Source organism: Vollenhovia emeryi, unplaced genomic scaffold (genome assembly GCF_000949405.1).
Source record: "Vollenhovia emeryi isolate VEMERY1.0 unplaced genomic scaffold, V.emery_V1.0 DF939181.1, whole genome shotgun sequence".
NCBI classification, from domain to species: domain Eukaryota; kingdom Metazoa; phylum Arthropoda; class Insecta; order Hymenoptera; family Formicidae; genus Vollenhovia; species Vollenhovia emeryi.
Window position 1 is genome coordinate 665,586 of NW_011967185.1, and position 21,147 is coordinate 686,732.

Below are 21,147 nucleotides of genomic sequence, written 5' to 3' on the forward strand. Positions count from 1 at the left end.
AAAAAATCCGGAGTTGAGATTGCACTTCTACGATGTCGCAATGATATCGTATCAAAAGACTGGTTCATTCGATTTCGGTTGCATGCATTTAATTTCATCTATTTCGATCACCATCACAAACAACAAACTCGTTAAATTGATAACGACGCAGGAAAATTTGCGCGATAATGAGAATATGTTATTTTTAAGAAACGTAGTGTTAGAAACGCAACAGAAAGGAGGCTCGAGCTTATTACCGAAAGATATTCCTGCTTTGCTTCGTTGGATTATTGATGAGAATCTATTGCTTTTTCGCGACAAATATGGTATCTATATAGATTTAGTTTCAAAAAACGGCCGAGAGTCCTAGGCTCGTTGAGATTATTTTTGTTGATGCGAGACAGGCGGCAAGTGCCAGAGATCTAGGACTTATATTAAGCCGTAATATGAATGTAAAGGAATGAAAATAAAAGCTAGCTTTTTTATACAGGGTGAGGGCCGGTTTTATACGGCGCGCTGTCCCCCCCCCCTCGCCTGGCAATATCGATCGCCGGGCGGTCACATCTCGCCACGCGCTCGAATTGGACAGTGGGCAGGGCAAAGACGACGATTTTCGATAATTTATTACTCGTTAACTATTGCGAAAATTGCAAATGGTTCAGGACTTTTCTGTTCATCTCGATCCGTTCTATCTTTTCACGAGCTCTGGTACAAATGTTATGACTCACCCTGTATATACTTATTTTGCTACCGCTTTCGATTGAGATCAATGTGTCTTTTAGGGAAAATAAATTTTCTCTAAAAGACACATTGATCTCAATCGAAAGCGGTAGCAAAATAAGTATATATAAAAAAAGCTAGCTTTTATTTGCATTCCTTTACATTCATATTACGGCTTAATATAAGTCCTAGATCTCTGGCACTTGCCGCCTGTCTCGCATCAACAAAAATAATCTCAACGAGCCTAGGACTCTCGGCCGTTTTTTGAAACTAAATCTATATAGATACCATATTTGTCGCAAAAAAGCAATAGATTCTCATCAAGAATCCAACGAAGCAAAGCAGGAATATCTTTCGGTAATAAGCTCGAGCCACCTTTCTGTTGCGTTTCTAACACTACGTTTCTTAAAAATAACATATTCTCATTATCGCGCAAATTTTCCTGCGTCGTTATCAATTTAACGAGTTTGTTGTTTGTGATGGTGATCGAAATAGATGAAATTAAATGCATGCAACCGAATTCGAATGAACCAGTCTTTTGATACGATATCATTGCGACATCGTAGAAGTGCAATCTCAACTCCGGAATATGTATATTCGTTGGAGAATTTTTATCCTCAAACTTTTCTATGTTCATCGACCGAATTGCATTCGCTTCGAGCATCGATCTTGACGCGTCGAATGCTCGGACTACCGCGCTCGTCGTTGTCGTTTCGAGCTGACGACGCGTCAAAATCAATATTAAACCATTCGACAACATTAATTTTTTTTAAAATTTCTTATTCTCGGCATATACATATACTTTATAAAATATTATTTCGACACATTATCATATTATTGTAATTATTGTAAATTGTTTAAAAAAGTCTTAGTTACTGATTAATATATGCAATCTGCACTCATTTGTCAAAAAAAAACTTTAATAAAATTTTGATTTTCATTATTATATAATTTTGTTTTGTAAGTTAGATTTTGGAACTAATATCAGAAAACATCTAACAGAATAATCTTTTATAAATTATCATTAACATGTTTCACAGTATATTGAGATGATATTAAATTAATAATTTGTGTGTCATATCTCTCTTTAAATTAAGAAGAAAAAATACATCGCGCGCTTGAAAATAGTACCACTTATTAAAAAGTCAGATATTACAAATAATATATTAAAATTACTTATACAATAACTTAGAAAACGAATGTGATATGAACTAATAATACAATGTTCGGGTATCATTTCTTAAAATTATTTTCGCGTAATTATAATTATTTGAAATATATGTAAATTAGCCAAAATTATGTTAGATGATTAAATACATCGATAACGGATTTGTCATTCTCAATTGAAAATAGAGTTTTGCTTCGTACCTCTTTCTCTCTTCACACCAAATACATTTACCGTTTTATTGGTACCTTTAAATGATATAAATTAAATTTCCACTGTCGTCATAAACGGTAGACATGAAATTTTCTTCTTAAGCTTCGATATCTACGGCGTCGTTAATAATTGCGTTTTCTATGCAGACATGTAGTAAAATGACTAGTCTCTCATCCGTGAACGAGAAATACACCGCGAAATTAATCCTTTTAGTTTTTTTTTAATACTTTACGTCTAGTATACGTATTAGAAAAAATCCTGATAAAATGCAAGCAGAAGAATCGCATATTTCACCGCGTTTTCTAATCACGGACCAGGCAGGAACTTGCTTGAAAACGCTAGGAACGTTTACTGGCACGTCACAAATTCCTTTATGTTTGAAAAATGAAGCTCATGAACAGAGATACGTGTCGAAGTATCTTTAACGCAAGCGTATTTGTAATTATCCATGACTTACATTGTACACACGAACAATTGCCGTGTGTCGCGTTAAGCGTTATGTAAAGTGTGTGGAAGACGACAAAGTAGATTTGGTTCCACCTGGGAAACAAGAAAATTGTCTCCGCATGCGTATATGAGCAAAATAGAATCTATCCTATGTTTAAATTCGAGCAAATTTCCATTTTTCTTTAATTGAATTTTCATTAATTAGCAACAGGACACTAAATGGTGGCCCAAGCTTAAAGACGTTTCTTTTTCTCGTATTATATATCTTTATAAATTTGGCAGTAGAATATAGGCACATATATTATCCGCGCAATTTCTGGTAATTTACTTGAACCTTCTCCGCTATAGACGATATCAAATCCTTCAATTTGTTAAAAAGATATAAATCCTTACGAATTCTCGCGAATATATTTTAAATATCCAATCTCTTCGAAGTGTCTCGCGAATTCATCAGATGTCCAGCGTAGACAATTTGTCAGAATAATCTAACGTGAGTGTTTCCCGCTCACTTCTTCGTCCCATTCTCGACACTTGTAGTGGAAGTCACCCCACTGAGCTCGTCTTGAATTTGCTGAAGAGTCTTGCCTTTCGTCTCGGGCAACAATAATACCGTGAAAAGGATACTGAGAATGCAGAATCCTCCGAACATCCAGAAGGTCGCGAACATGCCGTTGAACGCCACTTCGAGGTTGCTGGAGAACTTGGTGATGATGAAAGCCAATAACCAGCAGACGAATACTGTTATACTCGAAGCCTTAGCTTTAACGTTCGAGGCGAACATCTCGCCCATCACTGCCCATGGAAGCGGACCCCATCCTACGCTGTACGTGGCAATGAAAATTATAAGCGAGGCTACCGGTAGCCAGGATATCTGATTCACCACATCGTCCGCGTGCTGTACCTCCTTCAGGTAAAAATACAAGCCTAGGGCACACTGCAAAATAAATAAATGTCCGGTCACACGACAATTACATAATAGAGCGAGAGTCAAAATTTACGTAATAAAATAATTCAATGTTTTACTGAACACGTTCTGTGTTAAAAAGATTTTAATCTATGACGCATCCCTCTAAAAATTTTCTGAAATATCCCACAATTTTAACTATTGAAGTCCCAAAGTACCGGAATAGCCTCTAAATGGCAACAAAAAGAAGACTCGGTTTTCAAAAGAATCCTAAAATGCAAGAATTATAATTCTCTCGATTCACAGTCGCGTTTCATTGTATACGCCGTCGTAATCATGCATACTCGGTTACGTGGAAGTCCTCGAGCACTGAATTTTATCTATATTCCACTACATTCCATCGGAATGCGTAATGATGTTCCGTACATGTAATGACATTCGGCCTTCCTCGTCTCGCATTGTATATCATTTAATGAGCTGCATGTAATGCAGCGTGAGGATGAGAATAAATCGGCGCGAAACAATTAGCGCTAATCATCTACAAATTATTGCGAAAGTAGTTTATAGAACGCAACTATCGGTACTGAAACAATGCCTTGCAATATTTTTATCCTTCTCTAATTTAGCTCGTTTAACGAACACCGATGCTTACAGAAACCAAACTTTTGTTTAATCAAATGAAATGGAGCTGATAAAAATGATAATTCTGTTCAGTATATTAATTAGTGTCTGATCTAAAGTTCAATTGCATTTTGTACCTTTTGATTAAATACGAGTCAAAGGATAATCGCGTTTCTTGATAAAAATTTTATCTTTGTGACTTCAACGATTTTGATTTAAATTCCTTGAGTGCCTTTAAAATTGGGACCAACACGACAACGCATGTTTACTCGAACAAACTGCACAGGTTCATCATTTTGTCGAAAGGCGACGAAATTACAACTCGTTGCATAAAACAGGAAGCAAAGTTTACGGGAAACCGCGTTGCCTCATGAATACTCTAATTTCGGACTTCTCGTGCAAATTTCTGAATCGATCTGTTATTTATCAAGAGAGAAGTACAAGAACTTTGTAAAAGTTTTAATGCGAAATATATTAAAGGCCAGATCGCGTATTAATTCGCTACAAACTATTCAATGTTTTATTAATGACCGCGATTGATTTCATAGAAACGTAAGGCTCGCAGAAAATAGGAGAAAAATATCACTTCGTTAATTATCTTTGCCAATGAGATGCTTATTCTACGAGTTTCTAATAATTGAACAAAATTACACCCCAGATTCAAATTAAATGAATCCTTTCTTCAAAAGTGTACATCTTACTTTTGCTAATTCAGCGATGATTAATTTGAATCAAAATCTAAAAAGGTGGACAATTACTCACCAAACTGACTGTCTCCCCGATGCCGGAGAAAACGAGGAGCACTCTTCTGCCTAATCTGTCGACAACCAAGGGTGTCACCGCTGACGCTAACACCTGCACAACTCCGATGATAATCGGAGCTATCTCCGTTGGGACGAGACCTCCGGCAGCAATGAAGATATTTTGCATATAGAACAGCACGATGTTGATACCGGTAAACTGCTGGAACGAAACCATGGCACATGTGTAGATCAGCGCCTTGAAGTTCACCTTCACTTTAAACAGTTCCGAGATGCCGACTTGATTCTTGAAAGCATCGTCAAGAATCTCCTGAAACAAAAAAAACCAAAAACGAGAATTTAGTAAGCGATAAACGTGAAAGCTGGAGCGTAACAAATTGCCCGTAGAATATTCTAAAACAAATGGGATAACAAAACGATCGAATTATTGTTGAAAGATAAAGTTTCAGTCAACACTGCAGCACATTCGCCATCCGTGTACAATCGGACGACGAAATTATTTTCGCAATAACGTTGCAGCAATATCTGCACGTTTCCTTGTTTAACACAGCCACGTGTGACTGAAAGAACACCCGGCAGTTCTGCGAGACTCTGCGTTGTAGGAAGGAATGTTGTTTGCAGGCCAGTCACAATTGTCCCTCGCGACTGTGAGACATTGTCGTTTAGGATCAAGGAACGGCCTTAGCCGCGACCTCGTTTATCTAACGCGACCTGACAGATAATATACACTCGGACGCTTAGCAATGATCGAGTACGTGCTCGTGACCGAGCAGGTGGCATTAGCGATTGCTTCGTCACTTGAGAAATCGACGAAGCCATAAACGGCCGCGAGGGAAATTTTTATTGGGGTAATTTATATCGTTACATTTTCCTGGCAGAGCTTTTCATGAAATTGAATATCTCGACAATTTAAATTTCTTAACGAAGAATTAATAGGAGGTTATCACCGAGAGTTAAACTGATTCTTGATCCACGCGAATCTTAAGAACATTGTCTAGAGCAGAGAATTTTACCAGAGAAAATTATGCTTTGCTAAATTTACTTGTATTTCGTCGGCCTCTTTCTGGACAGCCGCTTCGGACTTGCCTCGGAGCTTCGCTAGAGACGCGATCGCCGCGTCTCTACGTCCCTGCTTGAGGAGGAAATACGGAGACTCCGGCATCATCATGAAGGAGACGAAGAAGATCACCGGCAAGATGCTACAAAGAATCCAAAAGACCACGTAGCTGACGAATGGCCCGATGGCGTAGGCATACAGGAAACCGATCGTGATAAAGAGCTGAAGGAAAGAGCCCAACGATCCCCTGATAGAAGTCTGAAAAGATATAACAATAGTCATGTAAATTTGCTATTATGAGCAATTTATTTAACGAAGAAAGAAAGATTTAGTAGAGAAATAGTAACGTTATTTGTTCCAGTCGTGTTCATAAATTCGAAGGTGGGATATAAATGTTCGAAAAACCCCGCGAGAGGATCATACAAACAAAATGATTGAACGGTAGAAAAATGTATACGCATTAAATATTAAATTAAACACCGATCCCCCGTTACATTTTAAACGGGGGACAGAAGAAAAGAATAATCTTGGAATCTGCGTGTATAAATGTGTCGCTTGTACACGCATGTAAAATAAAACTACCTCGGCGATCTCTCCACAGTACATAGGGAGGATTGTGAATGTGACAGCCGTAGCCAATCCAAATATAAATCGAGCAACATAAAGCTGAGCAACGTGGCCTGCAGTGGCGACAAGTATCCATCCAATAAGAAACGGCACTATGCAAGATAGCAATGTTCGTTTAGGGCCCCATCTACAGAAACAGAAAAAGTTCGTTTCTCATCGTCCTTAGTTCAGTCTCTTCCGTCAAATATTCGATTCTGATACCCGCTTTATTTCTTCCCCGAAAGGAAAAGATGTAACAAAATATGCGACGAAATCTGAATGAAACTTGAAACGCTGGAATTATGTGTAGATATTTCGAACAGCGTATACAGAACTGGAGGCCTTTCGTAAAACATTGATAAATATTTGCACAATGTATTTCTAAATAGTATATCAGCAAAACAGGTTGCGTTTTGGCGAATTATTTTAATGCAAATCACTGTGAAATTTCGTCCTTTCGGATGACACATATGATTACGCAATATTTGAGACATTTTCCCATCGGGGTTCATAGAGATTGGCTCTTTTTTCCAGCTCGTGATCTCGGGAAATGAAACGTATATTACAGTCAAATCGCTATATTGCTAAATTATTCGCGCAATTGCACAGTTAATGTATACCTTTCCCCGAGATATCCCGACACGAAACTGCCGACGAGAGCACCGACGGCCACCAGAGATCCTATCCATGAACTCTGGTCTCTGCTGATTCGCGACCCCAAAGGTCCACCATCGTTTTCCAGTACAGGGAGAATCGGGCTTGTCCACCCTATAGCTGCACCAGTCGCGAGGACCGATAAATTAGCTGCAATTGTACAAAATTCCAGTAAATACAAACGGTGACCACGACAAATAATCACAGAAATATTTGCATAACTTCTTCGCGTGTTTGAATAAACGTGCTGTTAATCTCTTGGAATTGAATGACGTTTATAATTGCACGCGTTGTTAATCCACAGCTTTCATATCGAAAAGCAACATCTTCTGATCGTTATTTTATCGCTTTAATGGGGCTTAGTAAAATATCCGTCAGTCTACAAATGTGAATTTATGTTAAGCCGTAGATAAACACGCGAAGATAAACCATTGCACTCGTTCACTCGCGCATATCACGTCTATCAATCATTGTCGCGTTTGCTAAATATTTAATATGCTTGCACTATTGACACACTTTCTAAAAATATAGTTAACATTTTTGCTATTCTTTTATTTTTGTTCTTAAAATTTATTGTGCATGTGCCAAACTACCGAGTCTGATTATAATGACGAAATCGGTTTTTTAAATCAGTTCTCTTATCATATATAATTAAAAACGTATAAGAATAGAACTGTAACACGTTACTGAATATGACAATGTTGTACTTTTTTTATAAAAAATTAACTCTTATGTCACAGTTCTGTGTTCTATCGCGAAATAAGATTTGTATACTTTTTTACAAAAGCTAAAGTCACGGTTGTTTAAAATTTAATTACTAAAATCGTTTCGTCAGACGGGAAACTCTTAAGGGAGGTATCTATCTGTCTCGAACAAAATTTCACATTATAACTTTTACCCATTCCCAAGAAATTGATTTTGCCAAGATGTATTCCGTCTCGAGATTAGCGGCCCAATCGTGGTAGCGATCGAGATAACTTGCCGTCAATGCTCCGCTGACGAAATGCAAGTTAAAGCGCGCTTTGAAGGTTTTTCCGGCGATAAAGTGGTTTTACATAATTGCGTATTTCAGGTAACGCGGTGAGATCCAAGGCTCGCGGTGCTTCCGGCTTTACGGAACAGCGATCGGTACACGTATGAAACTTACAAAGTAGAGATTTAAACTGCAATGCAGCAGAGGATATCCAGCAGTAGAGAGTCGCGAATAAATTCGACGTACCTTGAATGTACGTCGAAATCTCACGAGAGTTAGGTAAAAGAATTTGCATCGATCTATCGCGCGCCCAAATTTGAATATTTCGTTTCTTTTGTTTCAAATTTGACGAGAGACGAAGAGCATTCACGCATTCGCGTAATTCTCCGACGCGGCATGCGGTTGCATCGCTGCGTCGCGATATCGAACTGGCGTTAACGTGGCGTAAGAGCCGCGCGCGTGCACGTGACACCCGAAAGATACGGTTTCGCCGGTGGTGTCATAACGTAATATGAAAGTTAACGGCGTGAGACACAGGACTTTGCATTTCCGCGGGGAAAGAGAATATCCTCGATAGCTTTGACAACAATGTACCGGTCACGCGGAAAGCAGCGCAAACTCTGTTCCATTCGAATTACATTAGCGTCGCTTTTACCCGCCACTGGAAGTTGTTCTCAAATATTGCAATTGCAACCGCGATATTTAATGTGAACACGGGACTACTTCTTGAGATATCTTGACGATCGTTAACAAAATTACAGTAAGGGAAACAACACTGAGAGAAAAAATAGTCATTTTTGGAGCCAACCATATTTTTTATAATTCCTCCAACGTAAATTATGGTTGACCTAACAATGTGATAGTTCTCATAACCACAATATTGGTTGTCATAAACCAAAATATGGTTGGCTCCAAAAATGACTATTTTTTTTTCTCTCAGTGAACGGTGTCGTATTGCGCAAGCAAAATTTGCGTTTGCAATAATCAATTAATCCAGCCGCAGCTCATATCAATATCAAATTGTTAATTCGCTTGCAAGAAACGTAATCTTCGGTAACGTAAATCCTCTTCAATGAGAATTGCAACTTTCCTCAAACGATCTGGCATGGAACTTTTCAATTATAACGTACACCACCCAAACGAGACGTGTGTCAAAATGACGTCTTTAAACAATATCTCAAAGACGTATGCGTCGGGATGTCTTGAAGATGTTGTAAAGACGTCTCACCGACAGCTCCGAGCGATAACTCGAACAATTTAAGCTGTCCTTTAGATGTCACATAAGACATCAATGCTCACGAGGGAATGCACAAACAATTTGCCTATGCGCTCGTGGTATACGACTCTTTTTCATACGCGAGTAAAATACGAGACAAATAGAACCTTCGTGGATTGTCACAATTGCGTGGGCTTAAATTGCGACTATCACGTCTGCACTGGGACTATTTCCTCTCGATCTCTCTGCGCACGTGCGCGCTCGATAATATGCGATTGCCGAGTTGGCAATAACTTGTGCTGAACTTGATAAATTACTTTCTCATTGACGCTAGACCTCCAGATTGGAGCGGCACAAGTTTGCAGTTTCGTTTCATCAGACGTTTCCGTTGAACATTTTTTTCGTCGAGCATTTCAGTTTGTTCCATCAGAGTGGGACAACCCGACCCTACTCCAGCCCGGAAGCAACACTTGGTGTTCACGTATGTACACTGCGAGAGCCTCAAATATTTTCCCCATTGATCCCACCTGACACGAGGCGATAACGATTATCTGTTACCCACGCGGCAGCTCCATGCCAAGTATTATCGCGAATGTACAGATCCAGATGCATAGATACGCGTCCTGAATCGTAGCCTCGCAATGTAAAACGCCACGAGGTAACGTGAATAGGAAAAGATCGTGCGGCACGTGACGCCTTATTTTCAATCGTGAAAAATTTCCACGTTGATAATAATTTTTCCGCAACTGTGTCATCCATCGAGCATGCACTCGCCGAACGATTCGACGTTTCTCTTATCGTCCAGCCGGCCACGATAAGATGCCTTCTATAACTTTAGATCGCATTATAAATCTTGTATATAGACTTTATAAGTCTAATAACCTCATTCTTTCAGAGGTGAAAATTTAAATATCAGATGGTTAAAGGTGCGCTTTCAAACTTGCAGCATAGGTGACGGCTTCCACCTCGAGGGCATTGAGCAATTAAAATTTCTCGTACGTAAATCATTTGTGGGATTAATACAATCGCATTATCACGTTTTCGTATTACGTTGTTTATCATTGACATATCTTTTATCGAGGCAGTAAGCGATCTCGTTGTGGGAGCAGAGATTTAAAATCGTTTTCATAACTGAATAAAGATTGGGTATTTTGGTACGGGGCAGCGTAATCTGGCAAGACTTTCAAAATAAAGCTGCCAGTATCGAAAGCGTGTCGCTGAAATAGCAAGGATCCGATACCCCTTTGCCCCCGAACCAGATATCATAGTTGATGTCAATGCTGCAGCTTAAAGTAGTCAAAGTTAGAGCCCGACGATGACCCGTCGTCATATTAACCGGCGCAATCCTTCTTAATCTTCTTAACTTTATTTGTCGGCTCGTTAAAGCTGCACTCGTATCCGCAGTGCGCTCGCTTTTGTTGCGAATTGACAACCTGCCCCTTTGTTTACGCCGCGTTCACGCGCGCAGCACGGCACACGGCTGGATTATCGCGCGACAGAAATACGCGAAATGGGCGAACAAAATGGCGAGCGGTAAAAACCGATAAGCAACGAGGCGCAGTTAAATCCGCTTACGAAACGACGCTGCACCGCACGTCGCGAATTGAGTGGAGGTCCCCAATTAAGCAATCAAAACTGACACCTCGAAATATGAACGAGATGCGAGGGAATCCCCCCCGCATTCCAAGGGTACTTGTTTAAAAATTAATTTGCCTTAAACAACTCAAAACACTCAATTTATGCCGTTAGAATTTAATTTACCAACGCTTAAGAATTTACACCGTAAAAGCCAGTTTACAACACATGTGCTCTTTTTGGACGGATTATATTATGTAGCATTAAAATGGCCCGCGTTTATTATGCAATACACAGTATGCTATGTGTACCTGTACGTTGTGTACGAGACACTACGATGTTAAAGACCGTGGAATAATATTGGAAAGTCATCAATCACGTCTGCGATCGAGAAAAGTACGGCCGTAAGAATCGCTTCTATCGTCGCGATAAGGCAATCCAGATTACAGCCGACAGACAATATAATCACTTTTCTACGTAGAAAGGAGCCGTTCTTTTCTCGAGATCGCCGAACGATATCGCTTAATGAATTACGATAATGGGACGCGTGACGGAACGTGATTTTGAAAGATGCGTGATTTTTTTTTACGCTCGATAGCCAGAAAAGTGGTCTGGACATCGTCGACATATATTTTCACGCGCGATTGTAAATATTGTCACCGTCATTTACGTTGCAAAATTCGCAATTGACGTTGCGCCACCGGCAAACATTGACGTCCGCGCGACGGAGCATCCGACACGCGCGTAAAATTGCAACGGATTAAAAATGAGGGCAACGAGATAGGATAACGTAATCGATAGTTAACGACGGGCGCGCGCGACAGAGAGAGGCGTTGCCGCAGATAACGCGATATTCGGGAAAAATTTCCCGATTGAGAATATAAAAGTGTCACGACAATGATATTCCATTGCGTAGCTGTCGATACTCTGAAACAGCAAAACTGGGCTTTTACGTACGCGAGATCTCGAGGATCGATAAAGATAAATAATCGAATAAACAACTCGTAAAAGGCTCGGAATAAATTCAACAGTATCTTATTTCGGATGCACGGAAAAATATACAGAGATTCCGTTGCATATTCGCGAACCACTTCCAACGACGTTTCCGAAAGCTGTCGTCTCTAAACATAGAAATTCTTTTTTTTACGAATAACAAGCTCATTTCGTCTTAATTGACATTTAAGTGAGAACCTGTTCACCGAGTCCACTTAGCGATGCAGATTAAGAGATTTTAATTACGTCTGACGTCTGTATATGCATCGACAAGATAACTAACTTTTGTTTACCAATTACTTCTAGCTAATTCTAAACAATCTCAAGATTGTTACCTTATCAAAGAAATATCACTTTGCGGCTTAATAAACAAGATTGGAGTAGTTCGAAAGTGGCAGGTAATGCGATCGAATTACGATGCATTCCGAATCTCTTGCGGGATTCTTCACACCGAGATTAATCTTTTGCGCTCGATAAGCTTCCGCATGAAAACTTTTGCTTACGGCGGGATAAATTAATTTTAAATTGTAAGCTGACAAATGTATTTCTAACATGCACAGTCGTCAATGCGGAAACTCTGTTGCGCACACTCGGAAAGAATTTCTGTTGCTGAGGCAAAAAATATTCTTGACGCATTTATATTTCTCACAACCTCATTTAGTTCCTATTCTTCTCTATCGAATTAAAAAAGATTGACTTACTATATTGAGACAAGAGTGACTTATATAAATGTAAGTTTATATATTCTTGCGTTTAGAATAAATTTTCCCTCCATCTTACAACGCGCGAAGTTGGCAACGCAATATTCGACAAAAGACGATACATGCTATCATTTTATTCTAGATTTTAGAATTTTAGAATTTTCATTCAAGATTTAAGTATTCCTTTCTCTATAATAAATATGATTGGCGCTATATCGATTCTATTTTATGATACATTCAAGTGTAATAGCATTGGATCCGGAAATTTTTTCTGTAGGTGCATATTCGAGTGCCAAACTTTTGCCAAACGAGTTAATAAATGTATTGCCTTAGATTCGTTGGACTGTGATACAATATCGCGACCTATCGCACGTGTTCTAATCAAATGTATTGTGTGTACATGGCCATGAGGTGTCCTGGCCTTTCGTCATGGAAACTTTAACGTCACGAGGACATGCTGATGCATGCAAACGTAGGCTGTTCGGTTGTAAGGAAAGAAAAATGTAGCTGCCGTAGCTAAAAACTGTACGCGGCAACTAATTTCAGGTGTAAAATATGAACAGCTAATATTTAGTCGTGATAGCTAAATATTCTGCTGCTGTGCCTATTGTATTAGGTGCGACAGCAAATTGTTTGCTGTGATCTAGAAAATAGTTATGGCAGCAGAATATTTTCAGCCAACTATGACTAGCTACGGTAGCGAAAAGTTTTTTCTCAGCGTACCAGTTGACGTTCATACTAAATAGAGAAATCAAATCTATCCGCATTTCCGGTTTCCGCATAAATAAATAATCGGTGCGGTTAAGATACGTGGATCTCCGTTTCTCCATTCAAGGATTCTCGCTCTCGCTGCTCGCGCGATTTACTGATTTCGCGCGAATCGGCATTGCGGAGCTAATCAGAGCTGATCTGAATTTTTATGTGTCCGAGCGTGTCACCGCGCGCTGCGCGCAGAAATTTAAATAATTCAGTTCCGCGCGGTTCTTCCCCGATTTAGTCGCGGGAGGCGAAGTACGAACGCGAAGTTCCTTCTTAATAATACAGCGAGGTGGCGGCGTGGTTTTGTTTTATTTCTTTTCTCGCTAGTTCCGAGTTTGATAAGGAACATGCATTAGGGAACCGAATACTGATTTCCATTGAGAATCAGGTCGCTCTCCATCCGACCGGTGATCATTACCGAACAATCGAAGGGCTCGCCGCTGGCCTCATTACGAATTCGATTGACTTGCGCCGCGAGAGAGGCCCCTCCAACTTTAGAGTTCTCACTTCGGGGTCTCGCTCCGACCGGCTGCCTCCTGCAACCGGTAATGAGGAAGTAGTTTAAACCGATTGCGATCTTTGTCGGTTAAGATTGAATTCGGTCGAGCGCCGGATGTGAATCGTTTAATATTCCCGTCATCCGAACACACGAAGGACTCGCCGGTGGACATGAATCGCGGCACGTAGCCCGCCATCGTATACCTTGTTCTTACTTTCCCAAGCGGGTTTTCGATGCTGATACCTCAAGCCCGAGCAGCTAATCTCGGACCGGTCGACCAGACTAATTGTCTCGGTTTTCGTCTTTCTCACCGCGCAACGGCATCGCACGAGTTTTAATAGCGAATTGAATCGCGCATTTATTTCCCTGCTTTTTTGCCGCGAATCTTCGATTCTCATCATTTACATATTGAGGAAAAACAACTTCGAAGACATCGTAAATGATGAGCTCTTCAGTGCAATAATCTAAGGAAATTATACTTTAAGACAAAAGAATCAGCGAAAAGTTTTACAAAATTTATAAAGGGCTTACGAAACATTTAAATAAACGGCTATTCAACAATAAAAATCCTTTCAAATAAATTCCATTTATTACTCTGTGTAGTGATAAGTGCTTACCTTGTTTTATCTCGCTGTTCGTTATGATTACTCGATCTATTTTATTGGTTACTTGAAAAATTAAAGAGTGAAAAATCGATGAACATACAATAGAGACTCTTGTATTATTACAATAATATTTGCATTTGACCACACGTGCTCACCTGAGATAACATTTTCGTTGCATTATCGTTGCACTATCACATTGTTATCCATTAAAGTTTCATAAAGTAATATTATTGGACTCTCGCGTACCGACATGAACTTACGTAACGTAAACAATAATTAAGATGGAATCATTCTGCAGCATCGTCGCGTATTCATTTTTTGTCTTTGACTTGTATCGCTAAACTGTTCGCTGTGGTAAAAAAAAAAAGAAGAAGGCAGCTAAGTCGGAAGATTGTGAAATATTTTATTAAGACTGGCTAAATTAACAACGGACAGAATGCGTATTGTACAAGAATAATTCTCGTGGACACACCCACAGAAAAAATTTCCAGATCCGATGCTATTGCACTTGAATGTATCACAAAATAGGATCGACATAGCGCCAATCATATTTATTATAGAGAAAGGAATACTTGAATCTTGAATGAAAAGTTCTAAAATCTAGAATAAAATAATGGTCTTTTGTCGAACATCGTGGTGCCAACTTCGTGCGTTGTAAGATGGAGGGAAAATTTATTCTAAACGCAAGAATATATAAACTTACATTTATACAGGGTGTTGAAAAAAAAGGGTTACATATTTTGATAAGAGGTAGTATTGGTCAAAACAAGAAGAAAAGGTTTAATTAACATGGGTCCTAAGACTAATATCTTCAGAGATACAAGCTATTTTGTTATTTGAGCTCTTTGTCATTTTCTTATTAGTCGTGTCATCTTTAGAATGTAATGAACGTCTTAGAGAATCACGCACTCTTTCAAGTCACGCGCACCATAACTTCATTTCTCTCTCCTGATATTTACGTTTGGTTCGCAATAGACACCACAAGTCAGGAAGATAAATGATTACATTTCATAAAATAAAAATTGTTTCTTTATCTCTCTTTGTTCATTTCTTGTTTTCAAAGTACCTAGAAAAAAGATATCCCCATTGTACCCCATTCTTCCCTACTCCTTTGTTCATTACATTCTAAAGATGACACGACTAATAAGAAAATGACAAAGAGCTCAAATAACAAAATAGCTTGTATCTCTGAAGATATGTATTAGTCTTAGGACCCATGTTAATTAGACCTTTTCTTCTTGTTTTGACCAATACTACCTCTTATCAAAATATGTAACCCTTTTTTTCAACACCCTGTATAAGTCACTCTCGTCTCAATATAGTAAGTCAATCTTTTTTAATTCAACAGAGGAGAATAAAAATTGTTGATTTTATTTTTACACTAATTGAGGTTGTGAGAACTACAAATGCGTCAAGAATATTTTTTTCTCAGTAACAAAAACCCTTTCTGAGGATGCCATCGATGCCTAGCGTCACGCATGTGCTAGATGCAGGCTGCAGCGTGCATCCCCACGTGGTGAGAGCCGGCGTATCGTGCCTCTACATTTTCTTCAATTAATGTCACTCGTATCAAAAGAGTAAGTGCACCATCAAAAAGCAAATCGTGTGATTTATTGCACCCATTATCCAATCTGATCACTTTAAGTCCTCCACGCCGGTGAATGCATAATGCAATCCGATTCTTCTTTCGAGGGAGGATTAAAGAAGAAAAAACAATTCCGCGATGAAAAGATTAAGTCAAATCTAATGCTACACCGCGTATATGTATTTCGGTCACTTTTGACGGCGAGATTTGAAAACACAGAACGACCGGAATGTGACCGCGTAACCGACGCGAAAAACGTCCTCCCCCGAGTCGATCGATCGAGTTGAGTGTAAAGTAAGGGTGATTATTCGTCCTAGTGCAATCATAAATTCACCGCAGTATACCGTTGACGAGCAGAAAATTTTCCACGCTTGAAATTTAAAATGCACCGTGGCCAATTAATGAAGAACATTAAGTAAGCAGCGTATTATTTATATAATGTCACTCGTTATTTGTAATACCGTATCTGCAATCTTGTTTTATAAAATTCAATTTAAAACATTTCTCAGATTGTTTCTATTATTCGCGTAATAAAACGGAGTGGCAGCTGTAATTCTCATTAAGTGACAAGTAAGAGCAAAATTATGACAATTTAAATAAATGCGACGTTTTGAAAAAATTTAATCCACCAAACGCCGTCACATTTCGGAGAATAATTTCGAAAGTCCTCTTAATATTTTCCGATCATTGAAGCGGAGGAAATACGTGAAAAGTAGACTCCGCTACGGGGCCAAGAAAACAGCGTTTCGCCAATCGATCAATTCGACGTTTTCATTGACAGACGTGGACTTACCCGCAGCAGCAGCCAGGAATTGAGGGAACTTAGAACCTTTTTCCATCCTCTCCGCGGGATGAACGGCGGTGCGAAAGGACGGCCTGCCGTGCACGTTCAACTCCACAGATTCTCTGACCGGGGGTGTTTCATACACCGCCGAGGGGGAACTCACTGGTACAGGGCTGTAGGCATAGTCTTTATAAGAGCGCCCCTCTATCTCCTTGTTGTCACGAGTGGGGGTCATTTTCTCGATCTCTCTTTCCCGTTCGGCTTCCTCCGGTCGTTTCCACGTCTCTCTCCCACTCACGTATTTTGCCGCTCTTGGCGAGGCGCGATCTCGATCGCGCGGGTCGCTGCGGGATGCAACGGCCGACGTCTCGAGACCTAGACCCTGAAAGGAGACGCCGTGATCAAGGTCGCGCGGAGAACGGTTTCTCGGGAACTCCCCCGTCGCCTTCGGACGCCCTTGACCGGGAGGAAAGGGTCGAGTTGAACGAGAATAAGGGGAGAGACGGGAATCCATTTCCGAATTTCATCTCGAGGATGCCATTAAAATTGTGCGCGATTGACGACTTTAACAAGCAACGTGTTGTTTCGCGAGGAAAAAAAAGAGCTCTCTGTCCACAACTTACCTTACAATAATAGATAAGATAGTAACTTAATCTTTTTCCCAACGCATTGACGTATTTATTCGCGATATCTTCAATTTATCAAGAAATGAGATTCAGCTTCACGACGCGGTAATGATGACGCAAGAATGGCGATAAAATTAAATTAACCGTTACATTTCCGCGTTGTGGAAGAAACTCGCCGCGTAATTAAGTTAATTTGCATTCCCAGAGAATTTCTGATGTGGAAAAAGCGGCGAATAGGACGCGATAAATGCGCCCACTTGTATCTCGCAGTTTGCGTCAGCATCAAACTAAATAAAGGCATTTATCCGTAGAAATAATTTGTCCCGAGATATTTTATCTCTTTCGCGTTTTCAAGTACACTTTCAATATTAAAACGGAACATTTAAAGCGCAGGTTACGTCTTAAAAAAAGACCATGTCAGTTTCAGCGCGTGCTGGCGAAATCTACCCCTCGTGGAGTATCGCCCCCCCCCCCCCCGAGGACGATTCCCCTAACACCGAGGCTCTCCCTAATACAAATGAAGGGAAAATCGATAACGCCTTGTAATAACGTTAATGCAAGTGAGGTGGAGCGATCGATTAAATCACGAGGCGGAATCAATCGCGACGATGCCAAGCGGGAGGACTTTTCGGTTTTCGTTTTGCGATAACGTTCCGCTATACTGATTAATGTATCCGCGTTTCGGACATCAATCTCGTGCCGCGGACACGCCGTTTCGCTTCTCTCTCTCTCTCTCTCTTCCTTTTTCTGCTTCCCATGCGACGGAACGCGAAAAGATGGAACGTTGTAATATTTTTTCCCGCTAACTAAACTACGCGGGGTAAAATAATTCGAAGGAGCTACCGTAATGATTAATACGGTCCGCTTACGTCAACGGGGAAATCAATAAAATCCAGGACGAGATTTGCTCTCGTCCCGCGACATCGACCTGGAGCCGATGTCACGTTACGCACATGTGTTCGTCCCGTTTGTACCCGTGCGAAGCTACCGACGACTCGGGGTACAAACGATTCTGATGCTTATGAAGCTGAGGGGATACGGAAATAATAACGAAAATTCAATTTCACGCGGTAGAATACGCTCGTAAATCACGCTTGGCGAAGGAGCGTCCTTTTAGTTTTAAATGCAATTACGTTACGCGCTTATTGGTAGAAAATCTCGCTGAGAAACGACAGTTCTCCGCTTCGGTGGAAACTTCGAACGCAGATAAAAGAAGATAAAATTACGAGGATAAAATAACGAAGATAAAGTAAATAGATTTTTCGTTCTATCCTTCTGTCAAGCTCTGAAGTGAAATAAAAGTAATTCTTATTGCGAATTCGATTGCGTGCACTAGTGCGCATTGAGTGCACCCTAAGGCCTGTTTATAGTCAACTCTTATATTTAATTTTGTCTTAGATACAAGTTCAAAAAGTGCTCGGCCAAACAATGACCCGTATGGACGCTATACAAATTATTTTACTGGCTAAGAAATATTCCAAGAGATATCTAAGACGATCCTCAAATATAAGAATTGACCGTAAACAAGCCTCAGGGTGCACTCAGTGCGCACAAGTGCAAGCTGCCGAATTCTGCTATTAGTCACGCACGCTTCAAAAATCTACATCTTACGGTTTCAGGAGTGCCTCATGCAAGCTATCTATGCTGTTACATAAACTCAATTGTTTTACTAATGTTTTTGTATTCAAAAAAACTTCATGAAACTTCGTTCGTGTTTATTCCAAAGAAAAGATGCATTAAAAGACATTAAAATTCACTTTTTCTTTGTTTGTATTTAGATAACACTTTTTTTTCATTAAAACATCTCCATTAACGTATACACTAATGCAATTCCATACAACGTTTGCTTTAATAAAATCATGCTGTCCGAAATAAAATCGCAATCTGGTTCACAAAGCTGATTGTAGTTAAATAAAGGCACACCAATGCAAAAACTCAATGTGAATGTGTGGGCGTGTGTGTGTGTACATTTGTTCTAATAAAAAAACACTCACAAACTCGATTAACTCGACACACTTTACCGTCGGTTATCCCTTTCGCGACTGATCGTGAATTAGAACGTTCGCCGGATGATTGGACGAATTCATACGAGCGGAATCGTTATTATCGCGACGACGAAAAATTCCTCGCGCTCGCGCGATCGTTTTCGTCGCGGAATTCGCGGGGAAAGGATAATCGCACTTTGTCGCGTACGGAGGAAAAGAAGTCGCGTATCAGATCGCGTGAGATCTAATTGCGATCTATTGTTTATCGACGATAGTCGCGACGGCTTCGCGCGCTGTTCGAGAGAATAATAGACGCGACGAGGGTATTCTTTCGGCCGTAGGATGTGCGCCATGTGCTGGAATGGAGGGAAGGGAGGGTAAGAGACAGAGAGCGCAAAGCAACGTAATAGATCGCGACAAAGACGCAAGCGTAAACGTAGACAGCGCGCAAGGTTTGGTGTAAAGGTAACGCCATATGTAATTGGAGGCAGGTACGACATACGCCGCAGCTTGTGCGCTATCTACGCTTACGCTTGCGTCTTTGACGTAAGTTGCCTCGCGCTCTGACCCTAAGACGTAAAGAACGGACTTACCGCGATGCCGCACGCACGCACCGTCGTCAAAATGATCTTTTCGTTAAGTGAGAGCGTATTATAAGCCTGCGATTATTTTCTTACGGCGCAACAAAGTACGATAGATTATCAAGAATGTATCGTGCGTGCGACGTCGCGTTAATCGTTCGGTATCTCTGTCAACTCGTCGGTAGCCCTTGATAACGATAAACGCGCTAATCTATATAGCGGCGCTTCAATAAACGGCTATACGCGTAAATTAGTCATAAAATACCAACTCATTGACGTTAACGGGCTTTGCGGAATCGCAAACACGTGATTTATTGCTCGCCTGTTTATTCAATCGAGCGACGTGGCACAATTTTGCCACAAAGACTTCCCTCGCGCTTTCCTTCCTTTCCACGACGGAATTTGCGTTTTCACGAATGCACCGGGGATGCTGCCGCGTGCCTCTTAACCCGTTTCTTTCATCTCTTTCAAGTTTTCGAGACCTCCTTCGCCAAAAAGAAATTTTTCATGCCGCGGTCGCGACGTTAACGTCAATTACTAAAGCAGCAACTGAAGTTGAAAATTATATTTTAAAAAAACATGAATATTTTATAAATTTTAAAGAGATAAAATAAAGAGCAAATTAGGCATCCAGGTTGATACCAGGTTGTAGATCAATCAGTTGAGCAAACAGGATGCGCGTCTAGTCCGGGCGCGATTTGTGCGATGTTTAAAATGCGATTAAACCACGATTGCCATACCAGAAGCGCAACCGCCGAACAGGGCAAAACAAGGAAGCAATTTTTTATTCGTTACGTTCGCGACAGAATTATTCTCAACATTTTAATATGCGAGCGCGACTAATTGCCTCAAGCCGAACGTGATTCACAATTTCACTCTGCGGCAAGCTTCCACATAATCCGACTTTTAATTAATCGTTGCGCGATATATGAGAAAAAAGGGACCAATTTCATTGGCATATATGAATCAATTGTACACGTTTCCAAGGAAAATTACGAACTAATGTGAATACCGATTAATGTCAACGGCGATTAATAAAAAATTCCTGCTTTGTATTGTATATTATTGTAACTGGATTGTACGATCCAGAGAGAGAGAGAGAGAGAGAGAGAGAGAGAGAGAGAGAGAGAGAGAGAGG

At 40.3% G+C, this 21,147-nt stretch overlaps 2 protein-coding genes across 3 annotated transcripts in view; one reads left to right on the forward strand and one right to left on the reverse strand.

The window, feature by feature from the left end:
* Positions 1-1,496: 1,496 nt before the first annotated feature.
* Positions 1,497-20,139, reverse strand: LOC105562998 (solute carrier family 2, facilitated glucose transporter member 8-like). 2 transcript variants are annotated; one of them, XM_012014226.1, is made up of 7 exons: positions 20,022-20,139; positions 16,827-17,199; positions 7,094-7,277; positions 6,450-6,621; positions 5,853-6,125; positions 4,812-5,120; positions 1,497-3,458 (listed from the first exon to the last, which is right to left on the reverse strand). In XM_012014226.1, exons 2-7 carry the CDS (start codon positions 17,050-17,052, stop codon positions 3,030-3,032), a joined length of 1,593 nt encoding a protein of 530 aa, XP_011869616.1. In that variant the 5' UTR covers positions 17,053-17,199; positions 20,022-20,139; the 3' UTR covers positions 1,497-3,029. The 2 variants fall into 2 exon arrangements, with proteins under 2 accessions (XP_011869616.1, XP_011869617.1); XM_012014227.1 differs by lacking the exon at positions 20,022-20,139 and adding an exon at positions 19,465-19,580.
* Positions 9,053-21,147, forward strand: part of LOC105562994 (serine/threonine-protein kinase 32A) — a 95,019-nt gene continuing 82,924 nt past the window's right edge. The window contains exon 1 of the mRNA XM_012014221.1: positions 9,053-9,797. The gene's annotated coding sequence lies outside the window, so the exon portion shown is untranslated. The remainder of the gene's footprint in view (positions 9,798-21,147) is intronic.

Coding starts and splice junctions, on each gene's coding strand:
- LOC105562998 (XM_012014226.1), bottom strand. CDS start 17,052: ATGACCCCCACTCGTGACAACAAGGAGATAGAGGGGCGCTCTTATAAA. Junction 5,121..5,852: donor AAGAGGCCGACGAAATACAA/GTAAATTTAGCA, acceptor TTTTTGTTTCAG/GAGATTCTTGACGATGCTTT. Junction 3,459..4,811: donor TCGGGGAGACAGTCAGTTTG/GTGAGTAATTGT, acceptor TTTATTTTGCAG/TGTGCCCTAGGCTTGTATTT.